This window comes from Mesoplodon densirostris, chromosome 3 (assembly GCF_025265405.1).
Source record: "Mesoplodon densirostris isolate mMesDen1 chromosome 3, mMesDen1 primary haplotype, whole genome shotgun sequence".
In the NCBI taxonomy this organism is placed as follows: Eukaryota; Metazoa; Chordata; class Mammalia; order Artiodactyla; family Ziphiidae; genus Mesoplodon; species Mesoplodon densirostris.
The window spans coordinates 93,681,250-93,701,235 of record NC_082663.1 but is presented as its reverse complement, the minus strand read 5'-3'; the positions used below and the strand labels follow the sequence as shown (position 1 = coordinate 93,701,235).

Genomic DNA, 19,986 nt, shown 5'->3' with positions numbered 1-19,986 from the left:
AGGGAGGTAAATGTTCTTAGACCTTGCATATCTGAAAGTGTCATCATTCTACCCTCACACTTGTTTGGCTGGGTATAGAACTAGAATTGGAAATCATTTTATTTCAGAAGTCTAAGGGCATTGCTTCATGGTCTTCTGTTGTAGCCATTCTAGTTCATGATCTATCATGACTCACATTTTTCTTACTGAAACTCAGATCTTAGTATTCTTTTTTTTTTTTTTTTTTTTTTCTTCTTTTTGCGGTATGCGGGCCTCTCACTGTTGTGGCCTCTCCCGTTGCGGAGCACAGGCTCCGGATGCGCAGGCCCAGCGGCCATGGCTCACGGGCCCAGCCGCTCCGCGGCATATGGGATCCTCCCAGACCGGGGCACGAACCCGTATCCCCTGCATCGGCAGGCGGACTCTCAACCACTGCGCCACCAGGGAGGCCCCTTAGTATTCTTAAATATCACAATAGTGTGCTTTGTGTGGGTCTCCTTTTGTCTATTGTACTGGGTACCTAATGGGCCGTTTCAGTATGGAGATTTGTGTGCTTCAGTTCTGGGAGATTTTCTTGAAAATTTCATTGGTGATTTTTCTCCCCTTTCTGACCTTGGAATTGCTTTTTTAAAAAAATTAGACCAACAGCTTTATTAAAAGATGAGAACAGAGCCCCTCTTCCCCCAGGGTCCTGGTGGCATCGGCCTCAGACTCTGAGCATCCAGGCATCCTATAGCCGGAGAGCTGATCTTGGAATTCCTTATTTAAATATTGGACCTGCTGGGCAAGGCCTAAAATTTTCTTATCTTTTTTCCTTCTTATTTCCATTTCTTTGTCTTTATGTTCTATTTCCTAGAATTTCTCAGCTTTATCTTCCAACCCTTCTATTGAACTTTTCATTTTTCTTGTTATTTTCAACTTCTGTAAGCTCTTTTGTCATCTAAATGTTTCCTTTTTCTAGCATTCTATTCTTATTTCATGGATGTAATTTCTTCTTTCTTAGAGGGTATGGTTTATATCCTTTTACTTCCAAGTCACTTTTTTTTAAATTGTTTTTATTTAGATCCCTGTCATGTTTAAGTGGCTTTCCTTAATTTTTTTTAAGAGGGAAAGACCAAAAAAGTTGATTGGAAGTTCTGAGCATATAAGAAGGGCTTGCAGACTGTGAGTTTCACTAAAGGATATCTGCCTGAGACATTTTGGGGGGAAACTTCCAAGATCAGAGGTGTTTTCTCTTAGGCTGATGTGCTTCCCCAGAGAGAAGTCTAAGAAGCTTCCAGGAGGATAAAGATCTGGGAGCCGAGTGGGAGAAGGCAGGGTGGGGCTAATGGGTCTCAGCATTTAGTCGCTCAATCCTGTTTTTAATGTGACTTCCCTCCCTTAACTCTGCCTGTGTCCCCTACTCCAAAGATCCTCTTACTATCTCCAGAGGATAAACCTCCAGTCTTTACCTGGATATGAATAGTTCTTCCCTAAACCCTTTTTTTTTTTTTTTTTTTTTTAGTTTCCTCCCAACATTAAGATGCTCTTTGCAGTTATTTTGATATTGAGGGTAACTATAATGAAATTTCTGTACCCAAAGAGAGACTAGGTGGGGTAGGCAGAATGGGCCGCTCTCCCTACCACTGGCCACCCCCGCGGAAAAAAAAAAAAAAAACACCTGTGAGTATGTTACTTTACATGGCAAAAGGCTTTGCATATGAGATTAAGGATCTTCAGCTGGAGAGAGTATCCTGGATTATCCAGGTGAGCCCAATGTAATCACAAAGATGCTTATAAAAGGGAAGCAGAGGTCAGAGTACCAGGTAGCCACAAACCGAGGAATGCAGGCAGCAGGTAGAAGCTGAAAGCAGCAAGGAAATGGATTCTCCCCTACAGTCTTCAGAGGTAATGCAGCCCTGCCAATCTCTTGGATGTCTGACCTTCAGAACTGTAAGCTAATACATCCGTGTTGTTTTAAGCCACTGAATTTGTGGTAATATGTTACAGCAACAATAGGAAACTAACACACCAGGTAACTAATGAGCTAAGACAAACTCTCCAGACCTTGGGATTCTCGACCTTACTAGTAGTCTCTACCAGTAGTTCTTGTTGGTGAAAAATTTAATCAGTCGATCTAAGAAAGAATGGGAAAATTTTATTCAAGCCAAATTTGAGGATTGAGCATCCTCAAACCTGGGAAGAGCATCTCAGAAAGCTCTGAGAATTGTTCTGCCCGTTAGAAGTCAAGACACAGTTTATATATGGTTTTTTTCGAGACAGGGCTGTATGTTAAATGATGTGTTTGTACTTGACAGTTTTCATAATCCAGATCTAAGCGCCATCGTGGTGGGTCATGTGAACCTTTACAAGCTCAAAAAGGCCTGTTATCTTTCAAGGAGTTGTCTTGTTGATGCTAGGAGAATGTTGCTATTTATGGTTGAGCAGGTATTCCTGCTGATGGGGGAGCTTTGGTCAATGCATAATGTGGGTACACAGTGCACACTGCGGGGAGAGGGGAGACCAAAGGACAGAGAAGAATTTTTATGTTTAAATTTTTCTTGTGTTGCCATAAATACGAATCTTATTTCACATTCTTAACCCTGGCTGCATATTTGAATCACCTGAAGAGTTTTAAAATACTAGCACCTGGGTGTATAGTAGGTTAATGTTAGAATTTCTGGTAGTGGAGGCAGATAGCAGTATTTTTTGAAAGCTGCTCAGATGATTGTAATGCACAGCCCAGGCCTGAAAACCTCTGTATACTAAGTGTAAAGAGAGCATTAATCTAACCCAGTGGCTTTGTGTCCAATTGTGATTCCTGGATCATTAGCATCACCTTGGATCTTGTTGGAAATGCAGATTTTTCAGCCCCACCACAGACTTCCTGAATCAGGAACTTTGGGGATGAGGCCAGCAATCTGTTTTACCAATTCCCGCTCCCGCAACCCCCGCCAAGAAATCCTGATGCACACAAGTTTGAGAACCACTGATTTGACCAAATAACCTCTTTATTTCTCTTAATTCTCTGAGGTGTGTGTTTACAAAGATACTTTATAAGCTAATATTGTAGTAAGCAGCCAGAAAAACTTTTAAATAAGGTCATCCTCAAATATATTTACTTTCTCCTGCTGTATTATATAGAACTGTAATATTTGATGGCTAAGGATGTGAATTGTATCTATTACTCTAAACACCATGATTCTAGACATACAGACATGTAATAAGCAAATGTAGGAGATGAAGCTGACCAAAGTACGCCCTCCAGAAGTAGGTATTTTTAATAAAATCCCAAGTTCTTTTCTTGGTCTCTTAAAAGTACAGAGTGATTTGGAGGCACATATGTGTTTACTACATCAAAATATATTACATGCAATAATAACACCAACTAGTAGTTGTATGTGACTGTGTGTAATACATTATGCCAGTAGAAAGCAGTACAGCTGACAACTATCACAGTCAACTATCCAGTGATAACTTTGCAAACAAACGGCTCTCCAGAGCTGCAGTTCTGCAACTGGATATTCAGTCAACCGCAGATCATGTAGTACTGTAGTATGTATTTATTGAAAAACATCCATATGTAAATGGACGCGTGCAGTTCAAACCTGTGTTATTTCAAAGGTCAAGAGTAGTTTAGGTTTCCTCTACATCTAACGCTAATTACTGGTAGAAACTCTTTTTTTGGTTGGTATGTTTTTAGGGAAAGTCTTTTAAGCCCCATCAAATAAAATGAACTAAAACAGCTCAATGAGATAACGGAATTTTATTTACATCCATTTTCATTTACTATATCACATCTTCAGGATAGGTGGTAACTTATTTAAAGGCTATGCTCATGTTCTTCAGGCTGTAGGTAGAGTAACAGTAATTGTCAACCAGAAGCTCTTAAGTAGGAAAATTGTCGTAGGAATTCTTTGCCTTTACATATCCCCGAAATAGTGTTCATGTATAAACAAATGCTTGTCTTATAGCTAGACACAGGCTCGATTAGTTTTTCAAATACTCTAGCCATTGCAGTATCTTATTTGGGAAAACTAAACTGAGACAGAATTGCTCAACTCATAAGTTCTCCTGTCATTAATATGTACACGCTGACTGCCAAAAACAGTAACTAAAATTTCTTACAGAATGCACTGCAGGATAAAGCTATAGGGATAAAAAAAAAAAAAAAAAACTGCATTCAGAATTTTCTTAGTATAGTAGTTTTAAAACTGATACTAGCCTGTAAGTAGTTATGAGCAATAGTAACTTGTATGCTCCACCTTGCCTGATACTTTGTATACTAAAAGTTACATATTTTGTATACTAACAGTCTGATTATATATTCTGATTAGCTAGAAGTTGCTAATTTTCATTCTTCTGCCACCAAGAAAAGCATAGTTTATTTATGGGGAAAGGGATTTAAATACTCTTAGAGGTACTTTTTTTAATCTTTAACCTAAGGCTTGATTTTCTTCCAATAACAACTAATTCTGTTTGCTTTCTAAAAGTTTTTTATTTTTTAAGGTATGGTTAATAAGATGCCTTATCATCACATTCCCCCCCCCAAAATATTACTATAATACTGGGTGTGATATTATCCATATTATTACAATATTAGGGTGATATTATCCCCTATTTTTGATATCTTTGATATTTCGTTAGAAATGATTTCATGAGACGACATGATTTTACCTAATTGTTACCTGAAAGGGAACTAATCATCTTTATTTGCTTTAAGAAATATTTTACAGGCCTGGATATTTAATTTTAGTTTTGTTATGCTTTTGTTTTGGTCAGTTTAGTCTAATTCAGAAGCATCCTAGCAGTGTGGTTGGTGCAAAGCTCAGATTCTGTAGTACAGACAAGTTGTCAAGGTCCCTATAAGCTATGTGGCTAATCAAGCTAGTGACATTAATTTTAACTTTGTGTTCTGTACTTAAACTATGAGGTTGTGTGCAGTTTATCAAAATAAAGCGTAAAGATGAAGGTGTGTAAATGGACTACAAATGATTCTGATTTGTAAACTAGGGAAGCGTCTGGTGTTTGACCTTAAAGGCCAGGGAAAGAAGGTGAAGGCCGTTTGTCTTAACCACTGCCAACTGGATTATGGGTTATATCATACTTCCTTTCTTCTCCGAGAATTGCTCTTAGAGCCTGGTGTCATCATTAGTATGTAGTAGTTCTACAGAACTGGGAGCTGTGATGTGTGTATGTACATTTCCCCATTTATCACTCAACTGACTGCTTTACAAAGATGTTTTTGTATTCAGCTGCTACAATGTTAGGAAAACCACCAGGCCAACCTCCAGTTCAGCCTCATTTATCACTTAACTGTTCACTTGAAACATTACTCATGTGTATTAATTTTCCGAAGTATTACTCAGATCACACCAAAACAGTGGAACCTTCAGCCTTTGGCAGGAGCTCCCCATGAGCATTACACACAGTAACATTTCCCTATGCGTGTGTATGCACAAATACATTAAAAACATTTAATACAAAATTGTACATTACATGAAGTAGACCATTATAGAGTATCCTAAAAGTACAGAGAAAATGCATGCAGAGAGAGCCCACTGAAGTACAAAGCCTGTAAGATATATAATTTTAAGTTTATATTTCCTGCAGGATGGTGACATATGTCTTTTCCTACCCAGAGGCAAAATGTACTTTCCAAAAACTTGGACACTGTCCATTGCATTAAATTTAAATGTTCCCTATGTATATAGACAGTAAAAGTAAGCAAAAAAACTTACACATTCCTTTTTTTAATATATCAAAAATGTTTCCAAGGCAACATTATTAAAATGATTATACCACAGTTCCTAATATAACATCAAGCTCTAAAAGGAGGGTACAGAGAGGGCAGAAAGGTTTCATCCAGTCAGTGATTTAGGTGCTCTTCTTTTCCTCGCCCAGTAAATTCACAGCAGCTTTCTTGGCTATTAGGAGGAAAGAAAATTGCATCAGAGCTATTTGCAATGCGGTTCTGTGCCTAATGTAGCTACTAGATTAACAACTTGGATGACTCATGCTCAGATGAGAACATACCGAGGTTTTCGGGCAGGGCTAGGAGAGTTTCCCAGAAATGGACAAGAGACCTCTTCAAGGGCAAATCCTGAGTACTTGAGCAGAGTTACTGAAGATCGTCTGGCCTAGCCCCCTTGTAGTGACTGTCACCTAAGCCGTTGCCCTCTGTCCTCCTTTAAGTATCACAAGAAGTAGAGATTCCTTGAGTGTATAGTGTCCCCTGTACATTCAAGAAATTCTCCTTTGTGTCTGAGCGCTCACCTGTACAATTTCACTGTGTCTCAATCTGATGACAACAGGGTCGGCTGTCTATGCCTTGGTGACAGAAATCAGAGAAAATCATCATTCCCCGAATCAAGAAATGATGGAATACTTATATGCATGTTTATGTTCTATCGTTGTGCCACCATTTCCTTGTATGATGGGAAGAGTTTGCTGTAAGTCTTCAAGTTCGTGGCAGGAAGCTACATTCATCAGGAAAATATTCTTACATCTGTGGGAGATTAAGCTCCACCTACCCTGCCTAATTACCAAGTTGCTTGAAATGTGCTGTAAGAAGGAGTGCGATATGTGTGATGGGGCAGGGGGGAGTGTTCTGGAAGCCTCCAGGCCTCCTGAGATTCCACAAACTGCAGCTGTTCTTGATGGAGCCCCAAGGGGAATGCCAGCCAAGGAGGCCCCTCCTTGTTCACCAGCTGCCTGACAGCTGCTCTCCCTTCACTCAATTAAAATTGCTGAACAAAGTTTACACAGAAACTGCAGCTTCTCTCTTAACTAGCCTTTTGCAAAAATGTCCTTTTTGGAGAATCCAGAAACTCAGAGAAAAGTCTAAAATGTGTCAGCACCTAAATTCCTCTTAACTTATTTTCATTCTCACACCTCTGTTTAGGAATGTATCAAAGTAAAATCGGATTTCAGAGTCCTGAGATCTGAGAGAATCAAAGACTAAGAAATGTGGGCAAACTAGACAGAAATGACATCACCAGAGGTTGCTGGTTAGGCTAAGAGCAAGGAGGAACAGTTAAGAAATCTCTTAAAAAGGAACTCGCAATCCCAAAGCAGGAGGATGTGAAGAAACTGTAAAAAACGTTCTGAAGGAGACTGGAGCCACGTGCCCAGGAGCGGGCGTCGGGAGAGAACGGACGGTGAGCGGGGGAGGGGAGAGCACACCACTGCGGGGACACACAGCTGCCGGGGGACCGTCTGGGGGATCTTCCTTCCCCAGGGGCCAGGTCACCTCTTGTCCCCCACTTTCTCATTATTGTAGAACTCTTTTTTTTTTAAATTCTCTAATTCTATGTTTAAAACTCTTACTGTGCCCTCTGGAATTTAAGTCCCATCATTAGCGAGATCTCCTCTATCATCCATTTCTCTGAATGTTTCCTTTACCTTGTTGCTTTTACAGGAACCTGGCTATCCCCTAAGGACACTGCTTTCTCAAGTGTCGGCTGTTTTTTCCTTCCATGACCCTGGTACTACTGGGTCTGGAGGTCCAGAAAGTGTCCTTTGTTCTTCAGGGCCATGTTCAGAATCTCATGTCATCAGGTTATCTTTCCCACTAGCCCTTCTTTTTCCAGTCCGCTGACCCTTGGGCTGTGCTGCCTTATTTCTTTAAGATTTTAACTCCAAGCTTAATATCACTCTCTAGCACTACTCTTACTTTAATTATCAGTGATTACGATATTCTTCCAGTATCCTGGCCTCTTGGTTCCTCCCCTCCAATAACCTTGACATTCCACCCTACCTGCTCCAGCCTACCTCACGTCCTCACTGTCACAACCGGTAATGGCTGCCCCTCTCCGGTCTCAGCGCCGAGCGTCCCACTCCACCATCACCTCCTATCTTTGCAGCCCGCTCCCTCTATTTTCCTGACTCCGAGTTCTTCTTCCCCCACCACCTGGTTGTATAATCCATCGATTCTATCGCCCCTTTCACTGTTCCTCACTTCGCTTTTGTCCTCACTTCCCTCCTCCGCCATCAAACATGAACCACTCATTAGATCCCCCTTCAGAGCTCCTACTTAACCAAGTCAACCCAGACGCAGCTCTCCATCTATCCCACAGCTACACCCACACAGCTGGAAATGTGGCTGGAAAAGAAGACACAAGCAGACTACGCGGCCTCACTATAAGTCCAGGAACACAAACCTCCAGTGAGCCTCTAATGCCCCCTGGCGATCACACAACACTGTCCCAGTCCATCCACTCTCCCCTGTCTTACAGCGGCCAGCACATTACAGTCACACGCACTGGTCACTGTGTCACCTCTGGCTGCGTGTTGCGTGAAGCTACAATGGCAGGGTTGAGTAGATGCCACAGAGACCTGACGGCCGGCAAAAGCTGAAGTATTTACTATTTGACCCATTACGGAAAAAGCTTGCTGACCCTCGTCCTAAGTAACTATTTCATACCATCTCCCCTTTCTATCACCTCCTTCCCCACCCTCTCTCAGTTGACCTTCTTTCTTCTTAGTTTACTGAGGAATTTGAAGTGATGAGAAAATCACTTCTGTAAGCTCTCACCATCACATACGCTCAGCTACCAGCATCTTCACCCATCAACACTGATTCCCCCCCTATGATTCTAAATTGTTCCCGCTCCTACGACCGATCCCTCTATTTGTACTCTAGGCCCTGTCTCCCCTGGTCTATTCCAGGACAGAGCTCCAGCAATTCACCTTCTCACTCCTATCATTTTTTTGCTCTCTACTGGATCATTCCTATTAATTTTCAAACCTACTTTGTTTCTTCTACCTTAAGAAAAAGAAAAAAACATCCTCAGGACCCTAGTACCTTCCTCCAGTTACAGCCCCATTCTTCTACTCCCCTCTGCGGGGAACTTCTCAAAAGACTAACCTATGTTCTCTCATGCCCTTCCTCCCATAAAATCCATTCTGATCAGGATTTTGCTCTCGCCACCCCACAAACTCTGTTTTGTCAAGACCACTAGTGCCTTCCTCACTGCTAAATCCAAGAGTCAGTTTTCAGCCCTTATCCTCCTTGACCCGTCTGCACCGTGTGACCACGGACCCCTCCCTCTTTGAAACAGTGTCTTCACTTGGCCCCAAGGATACCACAGTCTCGAGTTTTCTTGCTTGCTCAACTGGCCAGTCCTTATCAGTCTGCTTTTTGGGTTGCTTCTCATTTCTTCAATCTCTAAGTATTGGTGGCCACAGGGCCCAGGCCTCAGACTTCCTCTCTTCTAACTACACTCACTCCCTTGTGATCTCATCCAGTCTCATGCTTATTATATTGTCCATATGTGGGCAACCCCCCCCAAATTCCGCCCCCCCCAGCCCTGCCCTGTCTCCTGAACTCTCAACATCCATATCCACCTGGCTGTGCTGAGACTTCTCCATGTACCCAGTAGACACAAAGTTATGTCCAGAACTTAATTCCTTATTTTCTCCTCTACACCTGTTAACACCCAGTCTTCCCCAGCTCAGTGGCAGTTCTATCCTTCCATATGTTCAAGCTAAAAAAGCTTGGCCTTGGCCTTGACTCCTCTCTCATACTCCATGCCTGATCCATAAGCAAATCCTACTGGTTCTAACTCCAAAACATATCAAGGATCTGACTTCTTACCTCCTACTGCTACCACTACAAACAAGTCAAGCCACCACCACCATCTCCAGCCAGATCACCGCAATAACCTTGTAACTGGTCTCCTGATTTCCTTCTTGTCCCCCTTCAGTCTATTCTTAATACAGTGGCCAACATAAGCCTGTTCCAACAGAGGACGAATCATGTTGCTCCTTTGCTCACAGTTCTCCAGTGGCACCCCATCTCACGCCCATCTCATGCAGAATACAAGCCAAAGCCCTTACAACAGCCTGGAGGGCATCATATGATCTGTCCTCTTCCAGCTCCACTCCCCAGCCTCTCTGACCTTGTGTCCTTCAACTCTCCCTCTAGATCACCCCCTACCAATCATACTCTGCCCGCTCCCGGCTTTTGCACATGCCGTTTCTTCTATCTGGAGCTTTCTTCCCCATGGTTCCTACCCTTAACACTTTCAACTTTGACTCAGTAGAGCCTTCTTTGTGAGGAGTTGCTACATCACTCTATTTAAAATTGTAACCTTCCCTTCAGCCCCTGGCACCCCTATCTTTCTATCTGCTTAATTTTTCTCTGTATCATCTGCTAAGTATGCCATATAAATTGCTTTTCAATGGTATTGTCTCTCTCTCTCTCTCTCAACAAGATTGTAACCTTCATGAGTTCACTATGGTCCATTGGTCTGCCTGGTTCCCTGGATCATGCCCAGTGCTATGAACATGCTTGGCACATATTAAGCACCTCAACAAATAAGTATTTGAATGAAAGGATCAGGAGAGCTGAGACAGAGGGCATTCTCTTGGCCCTCTAACAAAAGCAGTGTGCACAGCATATTAAGCAGTTCAACCTGAAATGAATTAAAGAGATTGCACTTGTGTATAAATACAGATGACTCTCTGAAATCTCTACCAACCAAAGGAAAGTCATTTTTCCTAATGTGCTGACCGAATGATGCGTTTTATGTGACATGGCAGAAGAATGTCGGGAAAAGTAAAGGCAACAGGCAAAGTCTTGGGAAAGAAATCCTGGACTAGCCCTGGCACATGGCTGAGGAAAGGTTATAGGACACGAAGTGAGGAAGCTTGTTATGTGGGCTCAGTATATCCCATGTCCTCTCACACGCTGAATCAGCTGTCCCCGAGCCATACCTTCTTTAGAGATGGCATCTGCAGTCTCTTTGGCTTTGTCCTTCAAGTCATTCACCATGTTGTCTACCTGCGACTCGTGCTTCAGGAAGAAAGGACGGATGATGCGTGCATAGAGCAGGTCTGCTCCGTTGGCCGGGCTGGGAGCCATGCACCACAACAGGAAGCCGCACTGCACAGAGGAGAGGCAGCATGGTGACAGAGGGCAGCAGCATCTGACAACACACGCTGCCACCACTACTCTGGGGATGGCACTGCCTCTGCTATTTGCCCCAACAGCATTTCCAGTGTTTCCTGCAGGATACAGGTGCACTTTTCTTAGATGTAAAAAAACATGACAAATAATGACCTAGTAAGGAAAAGTTGAGACTGAAAAAAAAAAGGCAAAACACACCAAGTCCAGCAGCTTAACTTCCTTCCTAACTTGGACCAATTTTTAGTTGACAGTTACAAGAGACTTTTTATTAATTATAACTCTTAATCAATTAAAAAAATAGTATTTATCTGCATGTGTAAACCCTGTCCACGTAGGTATCTATGAGGCTTGTTCTCAACAGGCTTACCTCAGTAAGTTTGTCACCTTTATTCATCCTGTTATAGAAAAAAATATCCTGGCCATTCTTGAATTCTTCCCTTAGTGGGATCTCAGTTTTGGGTCGATCTTAGCCTTCAAGGAATCTTTACAGTCAGCTGTTCATCATCTTTCACCTTGAATGTAGATATTATTCCTAACTCTTTCTTTATGGCTCTACTTTGCTATTGAGATGAAAAATTGACAAGAGTTCTACCCTAAAAACTTACACAACAAGAACTGTCACACTATGTTTACTTTGAAAAACCTTTACTGTTTATTCAAATGATAAATAACTCAGCACTTTAAGTTGTCCAAGCAATTTATTCCTCTATAATATAATGAATGAGCAAAAAAGGGAACATTCAGAATGATATGCTCATTTCCCTAGAATGTTTGATAAACAGCAGACTGTGTTCTTTCAGCTTAAAAGCTTCTAACTATATTGTATTCCACACAGCATAGGTGACTCTATAAAAAACAGGAGTCATTTCTTGAGATTCCAGATCTGTAGTTTTTACTTCTCCTCCTTAAAGTAAAAACCTTTCAACTTCTTATGCCATATATATTTAATTCTACAGTCCTTTTATTCCAAACCAAAGAATGTATTCAAATAATCAAGAAGCTACGTTCCTTTCTAAGATGGTCTTTTAAGTTTGCTCTAGAGATGCAAACCTGCTAAGGGGCTACTACTGACAGAGAGCTTGAGTTAAAATGCACACATTTGTGCCCAAAGCTCACCCCAGCAGTACCACGTTGGCTCTGAGAAATTTCCATTACACTTTGAACTTCTATGACACTCAAAATACAAAACAAAATGCAGGTTCTAAACAGATTAGGGTCGGGGGGTGAGCTTTCAAAAGACAGGGGTTACCAGACTGGATTCTAAAAAAACAAACTATGGCTATATGCTTCTGATAAGAAACACACCAGAGATAAAAACAATTAGGAACACTGAAAATAAGGAGATGAAAAAAGATGTATCTGACAAATACCAACTCTCAAATTAGCTCACATATTATAGTAATATTAGTAGTACATAAACATAAGGCAAAATAAGTAAACAGTGATAAAGAAGGAAAACAGTTTGTCAAGGAGAACAATTTACCTGAACCTATATATCTTTGAAATATGTAAATATATATAGCTTTGTGTTTTTTGTATTTACAATTATATAAATTTTAATTTTTATAATTATGTAGTTTATAATTATATATCACTTCCAAATATAGCTTTGAAATGTATAAACTTGAAAGTCAGAATTATATAGATAAATGGACAAAATCCACAGTCGATTTGTAACATTTCCATCAGAAATTGATATATCAAAAAACTAGAAATCAGTAAGAATACAAAGCAAAATACACAAAATTTAAAATCTTGATCTAAAGACATACACAGATCTCTCCACCCAACAAACTGGGGACTAAGAGAATTGTATACTACAGTATATAGAGGTAAGAGAACTGGGCTCAGAAAAACTGGTTCCAGTCTTCTTACTAGCTGGGAAAACCTTGTGCAAGTTACTTAATTGCTTAAGTCTGTTTTGACTCTATAAAAAATATATATATTAATAGAAATTTAAAAAAATCTACCTCATACAGATTTTGTAAGAAAATAAGAAACACTTCGAGCATCTAGCATAGTAAGGCTCTGTCCCTATCCCAAGAATACTGTGTCTTCTACCAACATCCATGAAACAGTAACAAGCTCCCTCATTAGAGCTTTAAGCCAGGTAAAATCAAATCCCAGGACCAACATACACCCTTTTTAAACAATTGTTTTGTTCTTACCTCTCCTTTTACTACCTGAAATGAAATTCAAAGTCATGACATACTTACATACACAATTACAAAAAAAAAAAAAAAGTTTTCTAACTGGAATATAAAGAAAAAACAAAGTGAAAGTAATTTATAAAAAAACAATGTATTTTAAAATGTAAATATTCAAGCCAAACTATATTAGAAAACAACATAAAATAAGTAGAATCAATGACTATTAACAGCTACAGACAAAATTTTCTCCATGTATTCCCAAAAGGTTGCCTGCTTTCCATACCAGAGAATTCAGCCATGCAATTCATTGCCATAATCTCCAAGTTATGATTTTAAGCCAGCCCTCTCTTCACCTCTCCCACCTCTTACGTGCGACAGACTCCAAAACTCATTTCCTGAAAATGGGATGTTCAGAGTTAGGAAAGCAAAGGTTGGGAGAGCATGGCAGTAGGAAGGGGAAGGGCAAAGATTCAGACTGGCCATCTTGTAGTCTTACTACAGCTGTATGTGCAACCACCCAAAACTCCAGTGAGCCCGCACAGACACACAGTGGCAAGTGAGACCTTCTGTTACAGGTCCAAGCTCTTAAATGAAGCCAATTCCTTGAAATATGCTCAGTCTTTAGTGTGTGTGTGTAGCTCCACGTTTACTTTCAGTTTTCCCAGTGACTCTGCTCCAGCACACGCTGGGCTTGGCCAGCCATCCTTGTGAAGATGTGCCAGAGAAACCTGGTTTTCTGAACTACACATTTGCATTAACCCAAAGTATGGAACTAAGTGTGACTAAGTGTGACTGCAGTTTTCACTGGCTTTAGCTTTGATGTCCTCTGTTATTAACAGGCAGACCCTAGAGACCATCTCTCTAGTTGACATTTCCCTGTGGTTTTTAGTATCCAAACATTCATGTTTTCCATCATTTGTTGTTTTGGGGTTTTTTTTCCGGCCACACACACAGCATGCGGGATCTTAGTTCCCCAACCAGGGATGGAACCCACGCCCCTGCAGTGGAAGCGCGGAGTCTTAACTGCTGGACCACCAGGGAAATCCCTCCATCGGTTGCTTATATAGGTAGCGCTAATACATACACACACACCTAAAACTTAATAAAACAATTTAGACAAAATGATATACAGGAAAAGGAAAAGTTACATTCTTGACAGAACATCAGAATTCTGTGTGGACATTTTGAAGAGAATGCAGTGTCCAAGGGGATGTGCCATGTACTACTTACTGCAAACAAAGCAATAGTTTCCGACCAACTATATTAACTATTTGGAGAGCAGGAACTATTTGGATTTAGTTTTTAGCATCTAACATCCAATATATTTGTTATTTATACAGGGGCATCTTGCTGTATTAATATTTAGGAAATTGGCATGGAGTTTTAAATTGACATGTAATACATTTTAATTTTTACTATTTAAAATTGCAAGAAATAGTCTCCTGGCTGGTATTCCTACGTAGAATATATAATTGTCAGGAATGGATTATTGATGTAGACACACATGCCCGTAGGCCTCAAGGTGAAGTAGAAATGACTCACTGGGTTAAGAATCAGGAGAGTTGGTATCTATTCTATGAGTTTAGGTAAATCAAACAACCTCTCTAAGAGTCGATTTTCTCTTCTGCAGGATTTTTAGGAAAGTCACAAATTAAAAAACGTACAAGATAGTAGTAGTATTACCAAGTCCTACAGTTCTTACTGTTGTTGAAAAATCTCTGAAATATTACCTGCCTATGCAGATAACAGCCCTTCAGCAACCCAGAAAAGCTGATTCATTCACCTTTTCTGGATGAATTAAGCATGGCTACCAGACAGGACCAGAGCCAAGAGTCTACATTTTTGTACTTCTGCAATGTGATTAACTTTATAGGCTACTCTCCAGGCTGTTTAGTTAGTTCTTTCTGGTACCTTCTAGCTATCGTCTTGAGACAATAAAATAATTACTGCTCTTTACCTACATCGTGAGCATTTTCCAGTTCTCATATGAAGTAACTTCCTTGTATTAAAAATAAAGTTAATTACTATTCAACTCTCAAGGTGATATTCAGCCACCAGCTTTTACAACTCCCTTTTCTTAATCTATGTAACTACTCTACAGCCTTGGAATACCCTGAGCTACACAGATCTGGCCATCCTTTTAATCAAGCTGCCCTCATAGTGCCAGCTGACGAAACTTCCAACAGCAAACACAAGCCCACTCAGACAAAGAGCTCAGACAAAGAGTCCGGGCATGACATTTCAACTCAACTCTCGGCACTATTAGCAATGACACACTAAATCCTTAAATTACAAATTACAACAGGCCAGATAATTCTGTCTATGATTCTAATGCTGTCACTATTCAATTTTCCCCTAGAAGAGGTATTTCCAAGGTAGGGATATATTTAATATGCACGGTTTGGGACTAGCCTGGTGAGAACTGAGAGTTAATGTCAGAAAAAATGTATTTCAACACTGACTTCCTGGTATGCTGCAATCACTTGATCAGAAAGAGAAGCCTTGGGAAGCTTTTGCAACATAGCCACGAGAGTAGTAATGGGCTGAAGTAATGAGGTGGATGGACCTAGAGTCTGTCATACAGAGTGAAGTAAGTCAGAAAGAGAAAGACAAATACCGTATGCTAACACATATATATGGAATCTAAGGAAAAAAAATGTCATGAAGAACCTAGGGGTAAGACAAGAATAAAGACACAGACCTACTAGAGAATGGACTTGAGGATATGGGGAGGGGGAAGGGTAAGCTGTGACAAAGCGAGAGAGAGTCATGGACATATATACACTACCAAACGTAAGGTAGATAGATAGTGGGAAGCAGCCGCATAGCACAGGGAGATCAGCTCTGTGCTTTGTGACCGCCTGGAGGGGTGGGTTGGGGAGGGTGGGAGGGAGGGAGACGTGGGAGGGAGGAGATATGGGGGCGTGTGTATATGTATAACTGATTCACTTTGTTGTGGAGCAGAAGCTAACACACCATTGTAAAGCAATTATACTCCAATAAAGATATAAATAAATAAATAAATAAAAACGAAAAAACAGACTGCTCAGCATGCACAAATGAAAGGTAAAAATGAACATGTGAAGGGGAAGATTTTTCTATCTTTTTTGCCTCCTACAAAGTTAAGAAGAGAAATATTATGCTCTCTGTCAATTGTAACATTAGTTAAAATAGCAAGATAAATGTCCTAAACGTCTATTAACTGGGGAATGAATACATTATTACCTATAATGGATTAGACATTTATGTCAAAGAATATTGAATGAGAAAATACTCATAATATTGTGTTAATTGAAAAAAAGTGAGTTATAGAATCATATATCATATATATCAGCGGTCCCCAACCTTTTTGGCACCAGGGACCGGTTTCGTGGAAGACAACAATTTTTCTGCGGGGGGCGGGGGGGTATGGTTCAGGTGATAACGCAAGCGATGGGGAGCAGCAGATGAAGCGTTGCTTGCTCGCCCGCTGCTCACTTCCTGCTCTGTGGCCTGGTTCCCAACAGGCCACGGACTGGTGCTGGTCCGTGGCCTGGGGGTTGGGGACCCCTGATATATATGGTTTCAACCATACATAGATGGTTAAGACAATAACAATTGTCTTACATCAAGCAATTTATCTGCACATTAAAAAAAAAAAAAGGAAGACTACCCTAAGATGATACCAGTGGTAGTCTTCCAAATACTATTTTCTTCCCTATCTAAAACATGCCCCAACACACATGCACACACACACAACACAAATGCAAACAGTATGAGAGCAGGGATGTTGTTTTATTCACCAAAATCCCCTGACCTAGAACAGATTCTGGCACATAGAGGTTCTAAATAAATATCTGCTGAATAAAGAAATACACTACTTTCACAATCAGACAAAAAATTTATTTTTAAATAAATACATTTATTTTTAAACCTTCCTGTTCAAAGATGGACCTCAGAGCAAAGCTCTGAACAGGCAGGATCCACTTTTTCTAGCTCAATACATTGAACAGTATCTTCTCGACTAACCCTTGATGCCTAATCATTGGTTCCTCTTATATTCCTGCAATCTTATAGGCTGCTTTAGAAAAATGGGGGGAAAAGGCCAACAATACTAATTCTGCAAAAGATAAAATAGTAAACATGGCCTTAGTTGCAGGTCTCCTTTTCATCCTCCCACACAATCACCTTGTGATTGTAGCAATGGCACAGGTAAGATCTATGCTAGTCCTTAAAGTGGGATATTCTCCTACACACTCTGCAATTCAGAGACCTTTTCTCAGTCAGTTCACTGAAGCCACTCAGAATATGCCACTAATGCAGGAAGAAAGCATTTTTATTGACAGCATAATCAATTTTTAATCATCTCAAGTATATTATCTATTTGGAACATATGCGGTAAATTCACTCTCTCATTCTGGACGCCGTGACATCAAACAGCTGGACACTCACTACTAATGGATGTGCATTTGTTTTACTGTTAGGGAGGAAAATTCGTTGCAAAGCAATTTTTGTAATGTACTTCAAAATCAAATATAAATGACTTGGTGATTATCTTTTATTTTGGATACTTTCTACCTCAAGGGGCCTCCATTAGCAGAGGCGATCAGGAGCAGGCTGAAGTTGGGCTTGTGTTTCGGAAGTCTGAGGTCAGATACTGGTGTGAGTGGTTCTGCTGATGGGATACTGTTCAGGGCGAGCAGTGGGGCCCAAGGCAAAAGCCCAGTTTCCTTCTGTTAGAGACCACAATGTGATGTCACTGCCATCAGATGGATCTTATTAAGGGGTTCAAAAATACTTTAAGTTTAAAATATGGACATTCAAATTAAAGATTATAAAATTATTTTTATAAATGCTAAATATCTTTGGATAACAAAAACATGAAAAATCCAGCAATCTCTGGAATCTTAAATCTTCCCAGAGACCAACTTTTTTCCCATTTGTTTTGAAGGAAAAATTCTCAGCTTTGTTACAGGCGTTCTGTGGTAACAGCATTCAAAATTAAGAGAATATCCATGTTTTCATTTAAACTTTTAAACTATTTAGCTTTTTTTTTACCATAAGTGGTTTCATACTGTAATATTCTATAATTTTTTATAATTAATGAATTATGCAAAACTTCTGTATCTCTACAAATGGATCATTTCATTTAACTGTATGGATGCACTATTAATTCATTTAACCAGTTACCAGTTGGTGGACCCTGCAGGTTTTTTTGTTTTTTTTTATAAACAAAAATGCTGCAGTAAATGTCCTTTATGCAGCTCTCTTATTTGTGAATATTTCCTTAGGATGGATACTTAGAATTGCTAGAGTATCATTTTTCATTTTGACAAGAAACTGTCAAATCCTCCTTTTAAAAAGGCTATTCCAATTTATAGCATTACCACCACACATCCATTTCCCAATATATTCACCAATACCAGATATTCTCAACCTTTTAAATACCTGCCAATGTAATGAGCAAAATATGGTATTTCACTATTTTAACTCACATTTCCCAGATCACTGACTACTCATATTTTTTTCTCTTCTGTGAAATGTCTATTTATAACCTTTGTTCATTTTTCTCCTTTTCTTCTTACTTGTAAATGTTTTTATATATTCTGGATATTAATTCCTTATCTGGTGTAAGTATTGTAAAGACATCCTCCTAGTCTGTCATGGTTTTATCTTTGCTTATACTGCCCACTGTCATATATAAATTTCTGTCTAGTTTCCATACCTCCAAGTTAAAAAACATTCTTCTATACTTTTTCTAAAACAGAGGTTTTGGCATAGAAGTCCTGCCTTGTGAGGCACTGAAGAGAACAGCTAGGGCTAAGTAGCCAGGGCAGTTCCTCCTCAAGCCCTCCTGCTCCAACCCCTAGAGCTGTGAATTCCAACTTAGGAGCACCTGCTTCTAGTGCTGCTGGGGGAGCAAAGGGTGACACCTGCACCTGAGGGGCTGTTTAGTGGGGGAAGGGAATCAACTGTGGCTCTTCTGCTGCCTGGGGGTCCCCACCCTAGGACTCACACACCCCTACCCTGAGCTTATGGACTAGCATGGATCAGGGTGTGGCCTCCTCCATTCTAACACCCGATGGAATAGCTGATACTCCTGGAGGAGAAGGAACTTACAGGCCAAAATAACAAGGTATTTGAAAAGTACAACCAGTTCAAAACAGAGACAACACAATCAACTACAGATTCTATCAGCAGCAGAAATTTTAGAAGTGAACAACCAAGAATTTAAAAACAGCTATACTAAAAGAAATACAGCGACATGAAAGAAGAACAAGAAAACATAGGGAAGAGCCAAGCAAAACTACTAGGTATGAAAAATATAACAGCTGAAATAACACAATGTATGGCATAAACAGCAGAATGGAACAAAACTGAAAATTGGAAGATCGGATTGAGAAAATCTCCCAGAAAGAAGGAAAATACACATAAATACGTTTGAAAAATAGGTAAGGCCAGAGGAAAAGAAAAAATATATCCATAATTACCAAGAATTAAAAATCAAGGTAATATCAACGTGGTGGCGGCTGCAGAGAAGGAGACCAAAGGATGACAGAGCTTCCGCTATCTAATTTCCTGTAACTACATTTCTTCAGATAGAAAATTTAAAAAGCAAGTAAATAGAAATGTAGACATTAGGACAAATTAAAATAACAAGGACACTCAAAATAGGCCTAAATATAGAAATAAGGAAACAGTTATTGATTCTGGGGAAACTAAAAAACTGCAGTAACACTGCATGCACATTATATATATACTATATGGCCCAACTAAACAGTGCTTAACAAATCATAATAATAAAAGCGGTGAAGCCTTATCTAACCAAAATTACCCCTGGGGAAGATGAGGACATCTTTTATTACTATCAAGCCTGCATGTGTGGCAGGGAGGAAGGAGGAAACAAAGCCAAATCCTTATCTTCTGGTGGAAATCAAGGGCTAATGTGTAGGGACTTCCCTGGTGGTCCAGTGGTTAAAACTCCGT

At 40.1% G+C, this 19,986-nt stretch overlaps 1 protein-coding gene across 1 annotated transcript in view; it reads right to left on the bottom strand.

Moving 5' to 3' along the window:
• Positions 1 to 3,709: 3,709 nt before the first annotated feature.
• The window catches only part of REEP5 (receptor accessory protein 5), a 42,937-nt gene continuing 26,660 nt past the window's right edge, over positions 3,710 to 19,986 (bottom strand). Inside the window, exons 4-5 of the mRNA XM_060093243.1 lie at positions 10,678 to 10,846; positions 3,710 to 5,885 (exon numbers count right to left, since the gene is read on the bottom strand). Of these exons, the coding sequence (XP_059949226.1) occupies positions 5,836 to 5,885; positions 10,678 to 10,846 (219 nt within the window). The 3' untranslated portion in view covers positions 3,710 to 5,835. The remainder of the gene's footprint in view (positions 5,886 to 10,677; positions 10,847 to 19,986) is intronic.